Consider the following 18,495-nt stretch of genomic DNA (forward strand, 5'->3'; position numbering starts at 1 on the left):
ATTAGGGAATGAAGAATCAATATCACGTTTATGGGCCAATGCTGAGTCTTACAAGATTAACGTGGGTCCTGGTCGCCGTTTTATCCTTAGCTGTTAATTACTCCAAAAAGCCTTTTAGACCGTTAATTACTTATGATTTTAGATAGTTAGGTCTTACATGTCTTTCCACAATTTTATATCTTCATAATCTTTTGGCCCAACAATGAACCCCAAATATAGTAAGAATTAACATCGATAATATGCTATAGGTGCTCTCAATTAATCTATCATTGTGATTGTGTACACGTTCGCGTGACATAATTACGATCTTAAAAACAAAATTGGAGTATGCGTTCGCGCAACCTCGACTAAACTTTCTTAATAATAACAAAGTGTCATTAATTGTGGACACGTTCGCGTGACATGGATTTTGACGCGCCAAACAAATGGATACTCGTGCGCGTGACCTGTTTTAAGATAATTTCTTAATTAAAAGAGGCAAAAGCACATAGGTTCTAAAAATGAGTAGTATGATCAAAGCGACCGTGCTAGAACCACGAAACTCGGGAATGCCTAATACCTTCTCCCGGATTAACAGAATTCCTTATCCAGATTTTTGTGTTCGCAGACCATAAATAAGAATTAATTTTCCTCAATTCGGGATTTTAAACCGGTGACTTGGGACACCATAAATTATCCCAAGTGGCGACTCTGAATTTTAAATAAAATAATCACGTTTCGATTGTCACTTAAATTAGAAAAAACTCCCTTATACGCCCTTCCGGGGGTGGTAAAAAGGAGGTGTTACAGCTCTAGCGACTCTGTTGGGGACAAGAACCCAGAACTTCTGGTTCAGGGTTCAAGATTCGAGCTTGTTAATGTGATTTTACTTGGCTTTATTTATTGTTGATATTACTATATTTTGTGGACCTAATGTGCTAATTGCTGTTTATTTACCACTTTTATAGTATTTGCATTGTATTTAATTGTCTTCTTACGCCACCCCTCTGAGTCTTCTAAAAATGGTGCACACATTCGCGTGACCCACTTTTTCTGTTAGAAGTTATACCAAATTGAACAAGGTTGGACCATCAACAAGGCCAGGTAGACTTTCGTGCTCCCGGTACGTTGTCCCCTCTTCGGCTCGAGTTGTCCGCTCGGGTAAGCCAGATCAAGAACACAACCCCAGGTTTAAACTTAGAATAACATAACCTCATGCCGGATCCCTAGTAGGCACGTTTGTTTGCATCATGTGCATTTAACTTTGGGGACTCAACACAGGGGTTGGGTCCGTCTAGGACAGGTGTACCCAAAAATAAAAGACCATCCTGATGCATCCTATGTGCTACATGTTGCAATCTTCAAGGGTAAAAGGGTCACTTGGCAGACCAATGATAGTTGAGAGCAAATGAAAAAAGAAAAAAAGAATAAAAGATGGTGAAGTGTGAAAATATAGCAAGTAGGGCCCAATTATGTTTTCTGTCACGTTTTGTTAAGAAAAAGACAAAAAAAGCATGGAAAATTCAAAAAAAAAATTGCACTTTTTCATCATTTTCCGAAAATCAAAAAATCAAAAAAAAGGGGAAAAGAAAATTCAAAAAGAGTATACATGTTTCATCATTTTTCAAAAAAAAGACAAAAAACATATTTTCTCTAAATTAGTTTTTTTAATTCTCGCCCGTATCCATTCTCCCGAACTACGCATACCTGATTCTCGTCTTTCGGGGCGTGATACGTAGGCAACCCACATAGGGCCCGGTCTTCCTAGTAAATTTTAGGTTCTAGGCTTTGCGGGGTCTTAGCCAAATTTTGCACTTCTAGCCATCTTTAGGCCGCATAAGCCATTTTGCAAAAATAGCCTAAATCATGTCTTGCATGTTGTCCAACATGAAGTGTTATTATCTCACATATTGTTCTAGGTCTTTAACTTTATTTGGTCTTAATTTTCTCATACAAGTGTGGATCTATTTATTGAAGTTTGAGCATGGTAGACGCCCCAGGACCATCTAGTCAGGATCGCTCATTCAGGAGTGGATCAATGAGATTTTTTATTTTTATATGTTTTGAGTCTGTTTTTCTTTTTATGTCGCGTTTTACCTTTTAGTTTTGTACAATAATGCCAAGTCTTTTAGGTGATATTAGAGTATGTCATATGCTAGTTAAGTTTGTTGAGTCTTTTGTTAATGTATTTCCTATTTTGTATTTTAAAAAATTGTGTTATAAATCAAAAATAAAAAAAAGAGATTTTACGTTTTTATATTTCCGTTATAAGTTTTCTTTAGAATACCACTTCTAGAAATAAATAAAAAAAATTCTTTTGAGGTGGTTTTCCTTAGGAAGTTAATATCTAGAACTTAAAATAAAAAATGCTTTTATATTTCCTTTGGTATATTAAGACTAAAATTCAAAAAAAAGAAGAAGAGAATTTTCTTTTAGTACCTCTTTAAAAGTTTTCTTTTAAGATATTAATTCCAAAAATCGAAAAAAGATTTTCTTTTGAGGTTCTTCTTTGTGAAATTAATGAAAAATGAAAAAAAAAATTCTTTTTATTTTCACTAGAACTTTAGGATACTGTACATAGAAGAAAAAAAATATACTTTATCTTTTATTTATCTTTAAAGTTTCTTCCTTAGGTAATCAAAAACTGAAATCCAAAAATATTTTTTATCTTGTTCATTTCTCGTTTCGAAATCTTTCTTCAGGGATATCAAATGAAAATTCAAAATATTTTTTTTGGTTTATTCTTTAGATTTCCTTCCTAAAAGAATCAAAAATAATATTTTTCTCTTGTAGGGGTTTTTCCTTAATAATTTCCCATAGAGTGTTTGTTTCATAAAGAAAAAAAATATATGCTCGTTAAGCTTGAGTTTAGAATAGGTTATAGAACATTAAGTCTAGAAAATTCCAAAAAAAAAAAAAGGATTTGCTTCTTTTATTTCTCTTTTCTCATCAGAGTAGTCATTAAGGTAAAAAAGAAAGGAAAAAAAAAAGAAAAGAAAAAGAAAACGTTAGTTTGTTTGCTTTATATACTCGGTACATTATTCGTACTGACGTCCTTTTGTTGGGGATGCTGCATTCATGCGTACAGGTATAGATAGTCAGTTTGACGAGCTATCATATAAGATGAGATTGGCTTCAGCGAAGGATCGGTAAGACTCCACCTCATTCGGAGTGCAACTGAGTTTATGAGTCATTGTGTCAGAAGCTTTCTATAGACTTATGGATAGGCCGGTACCCTGTCCGATTTGATGTCAAATAATCTTAGATGTTTTTTAGACAGAGGTTCATTTTGTATAGAATGTCAGAGGCCTTGACGGCCCAAATATATTCATCTTTTAAGAAAAATGGTTCAATGATACAGTATTTTCTCACTTATAGTTGTACATTATGAGTTGTGGCCATGTTGGCCTATGATAGTTACAAAAGGAATAATAAAAAAGGAATAAATGAGGTACAAAGTGGTTCGCTCAGGCCAGTGCAGCACCGAGTGCCAGCCACGCCTCCCAAGGTTGGGGCGTGACAGCTTAAAGAAGAAGGGAATATTTTTGGGGTGTGATCTTGTTTGTGAAATTGAAGAATTTGCACTTAAAGATTATTATATGGTGTGTTAAAGTGCTTAAGAGGGTTAGCCACTATTCCTAAATATATTCTTCCCGTCCCTTAGCCCACATTACAACCATGAAAAGTCCTAATTAATTTTAGATTGAGCGAGCTTACATTAATAGAGATTTACATTAAGGGCAAGCCTATGGTGCCAATTGCATGCATGTGACTTCTTTTGCGAGAATGAGAGATTTTCTTTGATATATATATGAACATTTGATTTAAGTGTGTGGATTCAACTTACTCTTCTTGTTATGAGGGCACATGATTTCACGAGGGATAAGTAACGTTATTAGACTTCTCTCTATGATGTTGAGTGTTCAAGCCATGAGTGCATTGTGAAATTGAGTTGGTTTTTGAGGCTAGGATTGTTATGAGAATGTTGTATTTGTTTCCATATTTTTGAAGTATGGCACAAGAAAAGAGAAGTGTATGTGATTGCATATGCTAAGGTTTAATTGTTGCTATTTGTTGCTATCAACCATGGTCATTAGTGTAGTGTGCCTCAATTGTGTAAAAACAAAGTGCTCAAGGATAGTATGAATTGTTAGTTGACTCGAGGACGAGCAACGTTTGAGTGTGGGGTAGTGATGTTTGACTATAATTATATATTTTTAATGCATTACTTACCTTACATTTAGGTGCTTTAATGCTAAACTATATTATATTTATACTTAATTGAGTTTATTTTATGTGTAGGTACATTGAAGACGAAATGGAAGCAAAGTAAAGATTTTATATATATTTTATACACTACAAAAATGAAGTTGTGATTATTTAATTAGGGGACAAGAAAAAATCAAAAGAAGATAAAAGAAATTAAAAGAAGACAAAAGAGGACAAAAGAAGAATTGAAACAATGAAGACAAAAGAAAAAGGTGAAAGAATTGAAATGAGGCAGCAAATCAAATTAACGACTTAACGAGAAACGAAGCAGTAAAGCACCAGGCAACGCGAGGTTCACTGCTCGCGTTAGAGCAGGCGTCACCATAGGCTTGTAAGTTGTAAACCGAATTATATTTGGAACAATCGCTTAATCTTTTTTATAAGGCATAGTTGGACGTGATTAATATCTTACTAGTTAAAAATTGAGTCAATTGATAGAAGTATAAGGAATGTAAAAAGCATTAAGTCTCACGAATGCCAAGAATAACTATCTTACACACACATTTAACAATTAATCATACCATTGAATTATAAATTGCAACAACTGGCCATGATAATAACAAATAAATAAAAAAAGTTGAACGCTCATTTCATGAATCAGAGGCAACATTAACTTTAAATTCAAAACAAGTTGCCTTTAAAATATTGGGAATGGAATATATAACACACATTTGAGTGAAAGTATAAAGCTAAGATTGAATTTTGGATGTGAAAAATCAATTTGAGGCAATGCATGCTATGAAACATGTTGTCTTCAGTATAGAATTTTGTTGTTGCCTATATATAACAAATGGCATACTACTCTCAGCATATGACAAATCATTAAGAATCTTTAACATGCACTTTGAAATGATGTGAAATGAGAAAGAGCCAACTGATAACAAAAATCAAGTCTTGATTTTATGTAATGGGACAAGTATTTATAGAGAGTGAACAAGTAAATAAAGTTCTCCAAAAATAAAAGAAGCAATTAACGTGCATTTCCACGAGTAAAAGTACTATTTAATGGTTGCATCACGTTTTTCATAAAGAATAGATATATCGTTTAAATAGTGAATTACGCCTTTTTCAGAAAATGCAATGTATTTTCACTAATAAACATATTAAATTACGAATCTAAAAAAAGGATTTCAAACATCTATATAATCATGTAAATCACCGGTGCTCACTTTTTTAGAAAATACTGGTTATGTACTCGTTTCATATATTCTGATGAACTTTTGGTTCATGGAGAATTGAACTAGATATTCTGATGTTACAGTGATTTTACCATGTAAAAAAAAATGTAAAAAAGGGTATCTTATGCATGTGCAAGTCAAAATAGTTTAAATGCACTTTTGATTAAAAAATTATCCTTCAAATTTGTCATAGTGAATCTTTTGATTTTTGTAATATTTAATAAACTTTAGTTGCTAGATTTAATTGAGTTGTAGAAAAAAGAAGATTTAACTAGAAACACTAGGAAGAACCTATCAATCATAAAATCCCCAAGACACAAAAACAAATAAAAAATAACAGAAATTGTTCCTCAAAAAATTTGCGTAAGATACTAAAACAAAAATAACAGAAATCAAAGAATGCACCTCTAAATGTTAGTTATCGCTAATTATTTTTTTATAATTTCCTCTAAATCTAACAACCAAAATATCATTAAATATTTATAAAATTAAAGGACTAAAATTGCTTAACGGTATATTTAAGGGACTATTTTAAACATAACTCCAAATATAGATAGGCCATTTATCGTGAATACGAGAGCAATGACTAAAAGAAATACTCGTATTAAAATGAAAAGGAAAAGGGATTTTTATTCTTATTACAGAGCGGGACTGATAGTGAAATATGCTAAAACGAGGGTGGTGAACTGACATATCTCGGTCAATCCAGTAAAGACCAGAGACACAATAAAACTAGGCCCACACTTGACTCCTTCATATCCACGTCGCGGTTCCAGAAAACAATCTAGTAGTTTCTGGGCTCACCATCGAACTTTCCCGACTCTTCGCTCTTGCTTAACAAAAGGACCTCTCCCCCTCTCCACTCTTCTTCGAACTCAAAGAATTACTTGTGAAATCTCCCTGAAACGTACACAAATCGACACCAAGCACTCGAATTTCGCCGAATCACATTGAAGGAATTGCAAATTTTCTGGTTTACTATTCGTTTATTGACGTAAGGTATGCTTGCTTCACTTGCATGTCTGGCATTTGATAATTGGTTAGCTCTGTTTCATTTCCATATTCTGCATTTTCTTTCTCGTGCTGTAATATTTGTTGATTCGCCGGCATCGCCGCTGCGGGCATTGTTTTGGATAGCATGTGTTTGATTGAATTCACTTCTTAATACGTGTTCCAGTTGATCATTCATTCAATCATGTATTAACCACGCCTTAAATCACAAACTAGTAGTTGTCGGATGTATTAACCACGCCTTAAGTCACAAACTACTAGTTTGGTTATTTTGCATTACTTGTTTGATAAGTTACAGAAAGTTCAATTAATTAGTGATCCTGTTTTTTTTTTCTTTTTTTTTCCCGATTAACTCCATTATTATTCTGGTGCGGATTTGCAATAGTTACATCTAGAACTGTAAAGTTGCTATTCTAGCTAGTTTTCCATCTTAATTGATCTTATGGTGTACAGTGCACTTAATTTGGAAAATAGGAGTATTACTTAACCGATTATTTGGAATGTGTGTGCTTTTGTTGCAGATTGTCTATAGGTGACTCATTATGAATCCTGAAAAATTCACCCACAAGACTAACGAGGCCCTTGCTGGGGCACACGAGCTAGCACTATCCGCAGGGCATGCTCAATTTACGCCTCTGCATATGGCTGTGGCCTTAATATCTGATCACAATGGTATTTTTCGACAAGCGATTGTCAATGCTGGTGGGAATGAAGAAGTAGGTAATTCAGTGGAGCGGGTATTGAATCAAGCGATGAAGAAGCTACCTTCTCAGACACCGGCTCCAGACGAAATCCCACCTAGCACTTCCCTTATCAAGGTGTTACGACGAGCACAATCGTCGCAGAAGTCTTGTGGTGACAGCCATTTAGCAGTGGATCAGTTGATTTTAGGACTGCTAGAAGACTCTCAAATCGGAGATCTTTTGAAAGAAGCTGGGGTGAGTGCATCAAGAGTGAAATCAGAGGTAGAGAAACTTAGAGGAAAGGAAGGAAGAAAAGTGGAAAGTGCTTCAGGGGATACCACATTCCAAGCACTCAAGACTTATGGCCGTGATCTTGTGGAACAAGCAGGAAAGCTTGATCCCGTGATTGGTAGGGATGAAGAAATTAGAAGAGTCGTTCGGATTTTATCAAGGAGGACGAAGAACAACCCGGTTCTTATTGGAGAGCCTGGTGTGGGTAAAACAGCAGTTGTTGAAGGGCTAGCACAGAGGATTGTACGTGGTGATGTTCCAAGTAATTTAGCTGATGTTAGGCTTATAGCATTGGATATGGGAGCGCTAGTTGCTGGAGCTAAGTACAGAGGTGAATTTGAAGAGAGGCTGAAGGCTGTGCTGAAAGAAGTTGAAGAAGCAGAAGGGAAAGTGATACTTTTCATTGACGAGATACATTTAGTCCTTGGTGCTGGTCGGACAGAAGGGTCTATGGATGCTGCTAATCTGTTTAAGCCAATGCTAGCCAGAGGTCAATTACGGTGTATTGGTGCAACTACACTTGAAGAGTACAGGAAGTATGTTGAGAAGGATGCTGCATTCGAGAGGCGTTTCCAGCAGGTGTATGTGGCTGAGCCTAGTGTTACTGACACTATTAGTATTCTCCGCGGGTTGAAGGAGAGGTATGAAGGGCATCATGGTGTTAAAATTCAGGACAGAGCTCTTGTGGTGGCTGCCCAGCTCTCATCTCGGTACATTACAGGTATCTATACTTTTGCTATTTTTACATAGCACCTTGTTTTGATGTCTTTTCTCCGTCAATAACTAAGCATGTATATGCACTACTTTTTCCTCGTGCATTTCATTAACTCTATAAATCAGAATGGGACTTAGATTCGGTTAAGCGAATGAAGGTGAATTTTAACCTAAAATGTTATGGTGTCGGAGCTATAGATGTATATTTGTCTGGTACTAAAATGACTTCTTGAAGCAGTAGCCAGAATTTTGATTCATTTAAGCAGGTAGGGCATGAGACTTAATTAGCATATCATTGTCTGCACTTCCTTCTGGACCTTTACCAGTGTATGAGTTGTTTTTGTGTTACAAGCTGCTCCCCATCTGGATAATGGTGGATTAAGACTTATATGATTGTCAGAAGTGTACTAAAACTTCTTGAGGATAATTAAAAATTGCTCAAATCAAATCCGTAGCTCGTTTTCCACTGTCAGTTTTTGCAAAATGCTTTTTATGTCTGTGTCGTGACAAATTAAGCAGTCAGCCAGTTAAATTTTGGCAGTTTGGCATGCAAATTGTCTTTGCTGCACATTTCAGGTGCAAAAATCACTAACCTCTTTGTATTTTCAGGTCGACATCTGCCAGATAAGGCTATTGACCTAGTTGATGAAGCTTGTGCAAATGTTAGAGTTCAGCTTGATAGTCAACCTGAGGAAATTGACAATCTCGAAAGGAAGAGAATTCAGCTAGAAGTTGAACTTCACGCTCTCGAGAAGGAAAAAGACAAAGCTAGCAAAGCACGTCTAGTAGAAGTAAGTATTATATACTACCAATGCTTTTACTGGTAATTGCTCTATTTTCTAAAAGATATGTTAAGAATTATACTGACTCGAATTATACTGACACTGGTCCAGGTGAGGAAAGAACTTGATGATTTGAGAGACAAACTCCAGCCCTTGATGATGAGGTACAAAAAAGAGAAGGAAAGGATAGATGAGCTTCGCAGGCTCAAGCAAAAGCGCGATGAGCTCATTTATGCTTTACAAGAAGCTGAAAGGAGATATGATCTGGCTAGGGCAGCAGATCTGAGATATGGGGCAATTCAAGAAGTGGAAACTGCAATAGCAAATCTTGAGAGTACCTCAGCTGAGAGTACAATGCTAACAGAGACTGTGGGTCCTGATCAGATTGCCGAAGTTGTGAGTCGCTGGACTGGTATTCCGGTCTCAAGGCTTGGGCAGAATGAGAAAGAGAAACTGATTGGTCTTGGCGATAGGTTGCACCAAAGAGTGGTCGGGCAAGATCATGCAGTTAGAGCTGTTGCTGAAGCCGTGTTAAGATCTAGAGCTGGTTTAGGAAGGCCACAGCAACCAACTGGTTCATTCCTTTTCTTGGGGCCAACTGGTGTTGGAAAGACGGAGCTCGCTAAAGCTCTTGCAGAGCAGCTCTTTGATGATGATAAACTGATGATCAGAATAGACATGTCCGAGTACATGGAACAACACTCTGTTGCCCGGCTGATTGGTGCTCCACCAGGGTAAGTTTGAATCTAATTCTTTTCTTTTAATGTCATGTCATATTATTACAGTATTCAATCACAGATTCTCATGTGTTCCACATCTGCAGTTATGTTGGGCACGATGAGGGAGGACAACTTACTGAAGCTGTTAGGAGGCGGCCTTACAGTGTTGTGCTCTTTGATGAAGTTGAGAAAGCCCATCCTACGGTGTTTAATACATTGCTTCAAGTTTTGGATGATGGAAGGTTAACAGATGGTCAAGGCCGCACAGTTGATTTCACCAACACCGTGATTATTATGACTTCAAACTTGGGAGCAGAGTATCTGTTGTCTGGATTAATGGGAAAATGTACGATGGAGACGGCTCGTGAAATGGTAATGCAGGAGGTAAATAGTCTCAAACTAGTAACTTCCCCTTTGCTGATAAAACTGGAAGAATACAGTGAAATAGTTTACCTTATTAGCTAGAATGACAACTGTTTACATGTGTGTATGCTTTGTGATAGGTGCGAAAGCAGTTTAAGCCCGAGCTCCTGAATCGGCTGGATGAGATTGTTGTGTTTGATCCCCTGTCCCACGAGCAGTTGAGGCAAGTATGCCGCTACCAGATGAAAGACGTTGCACTACGGCTGGCTGAGAGGGGTATTGCATTGGGTGTTACTGAGGCAGCTCTAGATGTCATACTCTCAGAGAGTTATGACCCGGTAAGTGTTATATCTTGTAATCTAGTCCAATATTTTAGGATTATTTTGCGAACTTGTACTTATTGTGGTGATCATGGCATTCAGGTTTATGGTGCAAGACCTATTAGGAGATGGTTGGAGAGGAAGGTGGTGACCGAGCTATCCAAGATGCTTGTGAAGGAGGAGATTGATGAGAACTCAACGGTTTACATAGATGCTGGTGTCGGCAGGAAAGATCTAACCTACAGGGTGGAGAAGAATGGAGGTCTTGTGAATGCTGCCACCGGGCAAAAATCTGATATATTGATTCAGCTTCCTAATGGTCCCAGGAGTGATGCTGTCCAAGCAGTCAAGAAAATGAGGATTGAAGAAATTGAAGAAGACGAAATGGAAGATTGAAGAAGTTGAAAATTCATCAAAAAAGATGAAACAGAGACTACTAACATTGCAATAGCTTCAACTTTGAGGATACTACTTGTGTATGTGTTGATTTTAGGAACGTATTTTTGTTGTCTTACAGGGTCTGAAACAGGGTTTTATCCTCCGCTGCTATCATGTAATTGCAAATTTTTTAGTTGTGGTCTTTCTTAATGTACTCACTTCGGTGAAAAATGTACTATGGTTGGCAAGTTAATAAATAATAGAATTACTTTTGCGATAATCTGGTTTGTCATCGGTCAACTGCCAAATTCGACTTTGTAGACCATATTCTTAGTGCTGATTGTGTAATTTGACAGCAAGAAATTAATAAGATTTTGCGTGGAAAGACTGCTAATATACAAATGGACATAGGCTAAATGGGTAAAGCTTATAGCTAAAGTCTTAGCTAGTGAACTTTCGGCTAGTTTAGCCGTCCATAGCATGACACACATCCTTTTCTAAAGGATCTGGAGATGTTAGACAGCAATGAATTCGTTTTCAAAAAAGTAAATAAAATAAAATGAAACATCAATAGTCAAGCGCACTATTTCGACTCCGGGATTATTATTTTTGGTTTTAAGAAGTTTTGTAGAGTGTTATAACTTCTCATCCTTTTCGTATAATTTTGGTGACATTATGATATATGTGAAACTACTATATCACGAAATTTGTAAGCTTTATTAGAAGGGTAATTATCAGTAATTTTTATTTGATAAGAGTAGAAATCTAGAATAAATAACAAATAATTTGTTATAGTAACATATTAAATTATATTAATAGTGTGAAATATTTCAGACCTGAATTGAAAATCATCACGTTTTAGGAAAGTTTCCTAAATTAGTTACAGAAAGCAAAAGCATACGATAGATTCTGAATGGGAAGTCCTACTAGTTCCACTAAAAGCACGTGAATGCAAACTCCACTGATTCTGCCAAGTGGCTATATATATATGTACACGGCATTCTTTTGTCTTTTCCTCACTCCACATTAATTTATTTCCCGTCCAAATAAGTACCAAGCTTTCAATTTCCTAATTCTTCCTCCATCATCAACACAACAACCCATCGATCTCCTCTCCCGCGATTGCTTCCATTTCACGTCAACTCTAGGTTTTCGAATTTCGATTCAATCTCATCTTCAACTTCTCAAAATGCCTTAAATTCTCTGTTTTTTCACTTCTAATGTCGAATCTTAGCGGAACATACTCCATCACTAAAGCCGGTCCGGTCCGAGCCACCGGTTTAGATCACTTCATATTCCGGTTTTCCAGCTCCACAACTGCGTGCCATGGATTCTGGCACGATACGGCGCTGGTATTACCCTCGGCTTTGTTCATAGTGTACTTAGGGTTTCATGCTAGGAGCAACCTTAAGAAGCTCAATCACCGTCGATCGTCTATTATGATCGGATACTATGGACTTCTGTGGTTTGCTGCTCTTTTAAATCTAGCTTGGTGCTTTCTTCAGGTAATTTTATCATTTTCACTTCCGTTAGCTTGACGGTAAATATTTCCATGTTATATTACTCTTCTTAATTTATTCAATTTCGAGATATTTTAATGACTTGTGGTCCTGTGGAGTTGTACTTTTATGTAGTTTACAGATACGTACATCTTATTTCCTGAAAACTGTTAACTCATTGTATCATGTTGGAATTGAGACCTAAAATTAGATACTTTAACCTTCTCTACGGTGATACTGCAAAAGTTGGCATTGCTTGTCCAGCTCGAGCCATTAAGGAGAGCTGAGGGAGAGGAGTAGCTCCATAAGCTGGGATCCCTTGCTATTGTTATTGGTTGGCTGGCGGAGGGTGCTTGGGATGACTGAGTATTTGGAACCCTTTATTCTTTATGGAAAGGAGGGAGATTTTCCTTTTTGATAGGTTTCTTGTTGATAAACATTATGTTTTCTTATCGCGATTGATCTTTTTTCTGGTTTGCCTTCAGCGGATTGTAGGTTTGAAGCAAATTGAGGAAGAGATTACCAGAATGCAGTCACTCCATGATTATTATTATTTTTTTTTTTTGGTGGTGGTCTTATGAAGGTTTTGAACCCCCTTGACCACTAAACTACACTTTTGGATTGTGTTAATTAAGGGGGTTCAAAATTTAATATATAGAGGGCAAGGGCGGCTAGAGGGTAAAGCCACTAAAGCGGTGGCTTTAGGCCGCGGAATTTTGGGGGGCCCAATTTTTGTTTTCCAAATCTTATTTGATGTCCGATATTTAATTTGGGACATTGATTAATTCAAATTTGTACCGTGTAAAATCCATTAAAGTGGGAACTGTTCCTTATAAGGGATCTTTTTCGTTCCCAATACTGAAACCGAATACTTCTGATGAAAGAAGGAGATATGCTATCCATCCCACCACAACTCTTCTCGTGAGACCCCAAATCTTTTGAAGAAAATATTAAGTATTTCAAAGTAGACAAGTAAAATATTTTATATAAAAAAAAGGATTACATTAATCATTAGAAAATATGTAATACACTTTTAAACTCTATTTTTTCCCTCAGGTTTTCATCATTGCAACAAGTATATTGAAACATCAAAAAATTCTTTTTATACAAAGTTATCAACTTCTTGAATCATGTTCTATTACTTAAGATAATATTGCACATGAGAGATTAAATGGTTTATGCGAAAATTTTTAAGTAATTTTATTCTCAAAAAGCTAGAAAAATATACTTCAACTAAAAATATATATGATTTTTTTAAAAGGGCCTCACATTAAAGTTTGGCTTTAGGCCACCAAACTTATTGAGCCGCCCCTGTACACATTGACTCTAGATTTTTGACTCATCAATTCTTATGATGCTACCGATTTGCACCTCAAGGGTGTAGCATATCAGTAGTTGGAATGAAGACCATGGAAGGTCGGAGTTTCAATCCCAGTCGAGGCAAAAATGTTTCCTTGGTGGGAAGATTTGCCTGGTAACTGCATTGGCGGAAGGATGCTAGTACATGGTGAATAGTCAAGGTGTGCACAAGTTGGATGGACACCATCGTTATAAAAGAAAATGATGCTCTTGGCTTGCAAATAGAGTATTATTACCATTGTGGTTGCTGAAGATAGAGTAGAAATGAAAATTAAGAGGGAATATGGATATCTAGATAAACAGGGTGATCAAAGCATGACTTAATCTGATCTTTGTGCTATTGTTGTAGTAAAAGACTAGAAAATAATATTTAATGAACTCTGATTAGCATCATATGCTTAAAAGAATTGTGCTTGATTATTATGGTCAATCTTTTCTTGAGTTTGTTATGGAATGTGATTGAAAGTTTGTCGTTTCTTGAGTGGTTATGTGGGCTTGTTTGCTGTAAAAATTACTTGAAGGAAAGGGGTCTGTGTTCTGGAACCTATCTTACCTTCTGTGTTAGTGCTGTTATGGTCTATGTATATTATTGTAGTCTTAAACAATAACCTTTATCCACACTGCTGTCCTTAAGTGTTATTGCTTCACCCATCCAAATTCTGCCAAAGCAGGTGTGGCAGTGCACTCCAGGAAAGCAGGTGGCTTGGAATCTTCTGTCATTGTTTGCGACGTCAGCAATGCTATTTCTGGAGATTAGCATAGTGGCATTCTTACTTCAGGACAATTACGCGAGCTGTTTGGAAACTTTAGCACGTACGTTCATGGTTTCAGGCCTTTTTGTCGGGGCAGATTTATTGTTAAAGGTAAAGATTTCTTCATTTTGTTTCTTTGTCTTCTGACTAACAAAGACAGTTTACTTGGTGAATGCACCGATGATTGCAACCCAGTAACAGAAAACCTGTTTTCCAGCCTGAGCATAAACTTTATCACAAATTGGCCCCTATCCAACGAATTAAAGGAACCCATTAAACTAAGTTTGCCGATAAGTGGAATCTACACAGAAGAAAGACCCAGTATTCAGCACCGGCTATGTGGTTAAATTTATTGAAGTGTAATTCTGGTGAAACTTTGGCGCATAGGTCTATTTATTTCCATTCAAATATTCACTTTCTTGCTATAATGTTTCTCCTTCTTGACTGAATTTCCATGAATTTTCCTTTTGTACGGGAGCATAGATGAAGCAAATGATAGTGTTGCAGAAATCGCGTAGTTTCCCATCAGTTGCTGTCCTTGTTTTCATCTTAAGCTTAATTGAAAAGAATGTGGACAAACCCTCACAATGTTGGGCGCTATAGTACCGATTCAAAAAGTAAATATTGGGCGCTATAGTGTCCCGTTTTAAATTCCAAATGGCCAATAGTGAGAACGCAAATTAAATGGTGGTATATTACATGGTAAAAGAATACTGAGGGAGAATGCTCTTATATTGTAGCGAGAAGATTGCTGAGTCTGTTGCCTTGTATATCTTGTAGAGCTTGATTGGTTGGTTTGAGTTTCTTACACTTGCAACCAGGACAGGATCAAGATCTTGTGCTTTAACAAGCCATGCTAAACATGTAATTGCATTTCATTGGAAGCCTTTGGTGCTCCAACGACACACTAAAATGATTTATCTCAATGTGATGTGTTCCGCTCCTTGTTCGATTCCCTGAATTTAAGGGATGCCTCATTTTGTCTGTTGTTGCAAAGCTTCTCTTGAAACAAGAGAAATCAGTCTTCAAAAGGTAAGTGTATATGAACAGCGACATCCATCCAGGAACAGAGAATTTTTAGCCCATCATGATTGTTAAAGGTAGGATACACATTAATGTTGTTGTGCTTTTGGGACATGGGACATGGTAGCAAAACTTACCCCACTAAATAATGCAGCTGGGAGAGAAGGGGTGGGATCAGTAATTAATGCGTGCCCAACTTGGATATTTGTCGAGATTACTGAGTATATTGTTTGCTAATAAGCACTGGGACATGGGTATATTGTTTACCCATAAAAAACCTGGTTCTGTTTAATAGGAAGCAAGAAGTGAAAAACGTTCGTGACCCAGAGTTGTTGCTACTTTTTCAGAACCACATTCGTTTTTTTTAAAGATGCGACAGAACCACGTTCATTAATATATGTGGAAGCTCTTATATGCCTTTCTTTTCATTTCGTCAGGTAGTTTTTATGTTTGGATTTGGAGTTCCACTTTTCCATGACGTGGAAATAGCTCATAGGGGGAAGTGGGGTGTCTGGTTCACCCACAAACTTCTTCTTACTGGAGCGTATGGCTACATATTATTTGTGCATTTCTCAAAGTGGAGAGATAAGCTGCCTCGTAAGTCAGATGTTTTATTCCTCTTCTCCTATTCCATTTTCCCTGTCCAACACCTCGTATTAACATACAGTGTTTTCCATTATATGCAGCACGACCAGCCTTTTACAATTATGTCATTGTCATGTTTGCAACAACTGCTGTAGTGTTATTTGCCTGTGGGCTTGCAGGCATTAAGGCTGACTTTGGACTTTGGTAGAGACAAATTTGTTTCCAACACCTATACTCTTCCAAATTAATAGTCTTTTCAACTCAATTGACATTTGCAAATCGTTTGACTTTGCAGGTTGTATAATTTGGCAGTAGTTTGCTATCACTCCCTTTATCTTCCTTTTCTTTATGTAACGTTCCTAGCTGATTTTTTCAAGGTAATTACCCAAGTTAGGTCTTTGACTAATTAATTATTTGTTGGGCGCAATTGCAAGCGTTCTCTCATTTCTGTCGTCACAATTGCAGGAGGAAGATTGGCTTCTGGACAGCGCTTACTACTCAGAGATGAAAGATGCAGGATTTTTTGATGCTGACTGGGAGTAAGCTTGTAAAACTGGTAGACAAATAAGTTATTCCACTGTGTAACTGTAAATATTAACTGGAAGGTATTGCAACAAACAAAACCAATGTTTAATTTAAGTCACTAGTGAATAATCTGCTCTTTGCAAAGACATGAACATTAGTGAATACACGAAATTAACTGTTTTGTAATTTAGAGGGTGTTTGGATTGGCTTTTAAGTTGGTCAAATTAGCTTTTAAGCTCCTTTTAGCTTTTTTCAGTGTTTGGCAAAGGCAAAAAATGCTTAAAATAAGTTTAAAAATGCTTAAAACAAGCTAAAAGCAATAAGTTCGGCAACCCCAACGTACTGCTTTTTGGCTTAAAAGTTATTTCTGCTGAAAAGCTACTTTTTTAAGCCAATCTAAACGGGCTCTTAGTCAGTCCCTCTAACTCTTTGATAGACATCTTTCGGTTATGGATCTCACCCGATGAAAAAGTTCCAATGCTTGCAGATTTTCATGTGGCACCCAATTTTGTGCTACTCATTGAATTTGTATCCACTTTTAAAAAAAAAGTTTAACTGATACCCAATTTTTGGATAACTTCAAATACATACATTTTTGTTTTCTTCTTCTTTGTGCTTAAAGTTTCTTCTTCTTCTTAGTTGAAAACGAGTTTGTTAAATTTGTTGTTGTTTTGACAATTTGATGATTGTGATTTGTTCTTTATGATGAAAGTTATGTTTCAAATTTGAGGTTATTTGGAGTAGATTTGAGCATTGAATTGTTTGAAATTCGAAGAAAAACTTAAGATTTAAAATCTGAAGTTGCATTTGGAAGATAGAAGAACTTCAGATTTGATGTCTGAAGTTGCATTGAAGAGATTGAACTACTTCAAAATCGAATTTATGAAGTTGTATTGAAGAGATTGAACTCTTTCAGATTTAATTTCTAAAGTTGTATTGAAAATATTGAAGTACTTTAGATCTGAGCGTTACACTTTGTAAAATTTTATTTCTTTATCTCCCCATTAATCGTATGTTTTAACAATAGGAACATAATTTTCCTTCTATGGAGCCGGATGTGAGCTTATCGCCTACTGATCTTACTCAAAAAGAGTCGATGGGAGTATACGAGCTTGATGAATGCAGAGCGCATCCTAAAGAATAGAATCAACCTCCTTTTACTTTCTGAATAATAAAGCCTTTGACCTTTGTATTCGTTTGCCAAATCTTGTTTAGTTCGATCCAAGCTCGGTTTTGTCTGAATCTTCGTGGAAGAAGAAGAAGTGGTTCACCAGCCACTACATCTGTAGATCCCACCAGTCAGGTATACTACGAAGAATGGCATGGATCGGGATCATTCTGTAATATTTCAATGGTTGCCGCAAGGAATGACGTCATAGCTCCTGCAAAAATAATAATAATCAAAGCCGTAGGTGGGTATTCAAATAAAGAGGAGCACCTTGCTATCATGAAAACGCTAGTTGTTGCCATAGTAGCTGCATGAATCAAAACGGATACTTGAGTGGGACCCTCCATAGCATCAGGTGACCAAGTAAGTGATCCTATATGTGCAGATTTCTAAAGGGATGAAAGCCCGACGAAAACCTATGCTGCAACAAGAAAAAAAGTACGTTGAGTGTAAGCACGTGATTTTTGACCCTCCCCTAGAATTTTCACATTTTTAGCATGAATATGTGAAATTGGGTCCAATATAGCTATTTTAACTATTTTTACTTTATTTCGTTGCAAAAGAAAATTTCAAAAATATATATATAAATTTTAGTTTATGTATCTCTCATAAACTTGAAAAATACAAAAATTGTACTTTATTTTGGTACTTTATATAAATTCGAAAATTACAAAAAAAAAATATAGTTCTATTAATGTTTGCAGTCATTATAATTTTGAAAAATACAAAAATATTACTTCATATTTTTACCTTTATTAAAGAACGAAAATTACAAAAAAAGTAGTTTTATTAATATCCTATAGTCATTTTAACTTTAAAAAATACAAAAAATATTACCTCATATTTTATCTTAATATTTAAAACGAAAATTACAAAAAAAAAATAGTTTCATTAATA

General features: G+C 36.2%; 2 protein-coding genes across 2 annotated transcripts; both read left to right on the forward strand.

The window, feature by feature from the left end:
- Positions 1 to 6,068: 6,068 nt before the first annotated feature.
- On the forward strand, positions 6,069 to 10,967 carry LOC107767950 (chaperone protein ClpB1). Its single transcript, XM_016587056.2, has 7 exons — positions 6,069 to 6,425; positions 6,959 to 8,132; positions 8,735 to 8,916; positions 9,019 to 9,641; positions 9,731 to 10,010; positions 10,130 to 10,327; positions 10,412 to 10,967. The coding sequence occupies exons 2-7, from the start codon at positions 6,980 to 6,982 to the stop codon at positions 10,703 to 10,705; spliced, it is 2,730 nt and encodes a 909-aa protein (XP_016442542.2). The 5' UTR covers positions 6,069 to 6,425; positions 6,959 to 6,979; the 3' UTR covers positions 10,706 to 10,967.
- Positions 10,968 to 11,705: 738 nt separating this feature from the next.
- Positions 11,706 to 16,616, forward strand: LOC107767951 (protein CANDIDATE G-PROTEIN COUPLED RECEPTOR 2-like). Its single transcript, XM_075219032.1, has 6 exons — positions 11,706 to 12,192; positions 14,217 to 14,408; positions 15,758 to 15,917; positions 16,007 to 16,109; positions 16,201 to 16,282; positions 16,371 to 16,616. Exons 1-6 carry the CDS (start codon positions 11,908 to 11,910, stop codon positions 16,446 to 16,448), a joined length of 900 nt encoding a protein of 299 aa, XP_075075133.1. The 5' UTR covers positions 11,706 to 11,907; the 3' UTR covers positions 16,449 to 16,616.
- Positions 16,617 to 18,495: the final 1,879 nt, after the last annotated feature.

Source organism: Nicotiana tabacum, chromosome 8, assembly GCF_000715075.1.
Source record: "Nicotiana tabacum cultivar K326 chromosome 8, ASM71507v2, whole genome shotgun sequence".
NCBI lineage: Eukaryota > Viridiplantae > Streptophyta > Magnoliopsida > Solanales > Solanaceae > Nicotiana > Nicotiana tabacum.

What these genes read in the sequence shown, in the direction of transcription:
- LOC107767950 (XM_016587056.2), top strand. Translation starts at nt 6,980, where the DNA reads ATGAATCCTGAAAAATTCACCCACAAGACTAACGAGGCCCTTGCTGGG. An exon ending in CTCATCTCGGTACATTACAG is followed by an intron (nt 8,133 to 8,734) that starts GTATCTATACTT and finishes TTGTATTTTCAG; the next exon opens with GTCGACATCTGCCAGATAAG. An exon ending in TCTCAGAGAGTTATGACCCG is followed by an intron (nt 10,328 to 10,411) that starts GTAAGTGTTATA and finishes CATGGCATTCAG; the next exon opens with GTTTATGGTGCAAGACCTAT.
- LOC107767951 (XM_075219032.1), top strand. Translation starts at nt 11,908, where the DNA reads ATGTCGAATCTTAGCGGAACATACTCCATCACTAAAGCCGGTCCGGTC. An exon ending in GGGCAGATTTATTGTTAAAG is followed by an intron (nt 14,409 to 15,757) that starts GTAAAGATTTCT and finishes TCATTTCGTCAG; the next exon opens with GTAGTTTTTATGTTTGGATT. An exon ending in TCCTAGCTGATTTTTTCAAG is followed by an intron (nt 16,283 to 16,370) that starts GTAATTACCCAA and finishes TCACAATTGCAG; the next exon opens with GAGGAAGATTGGCTTCTGGA.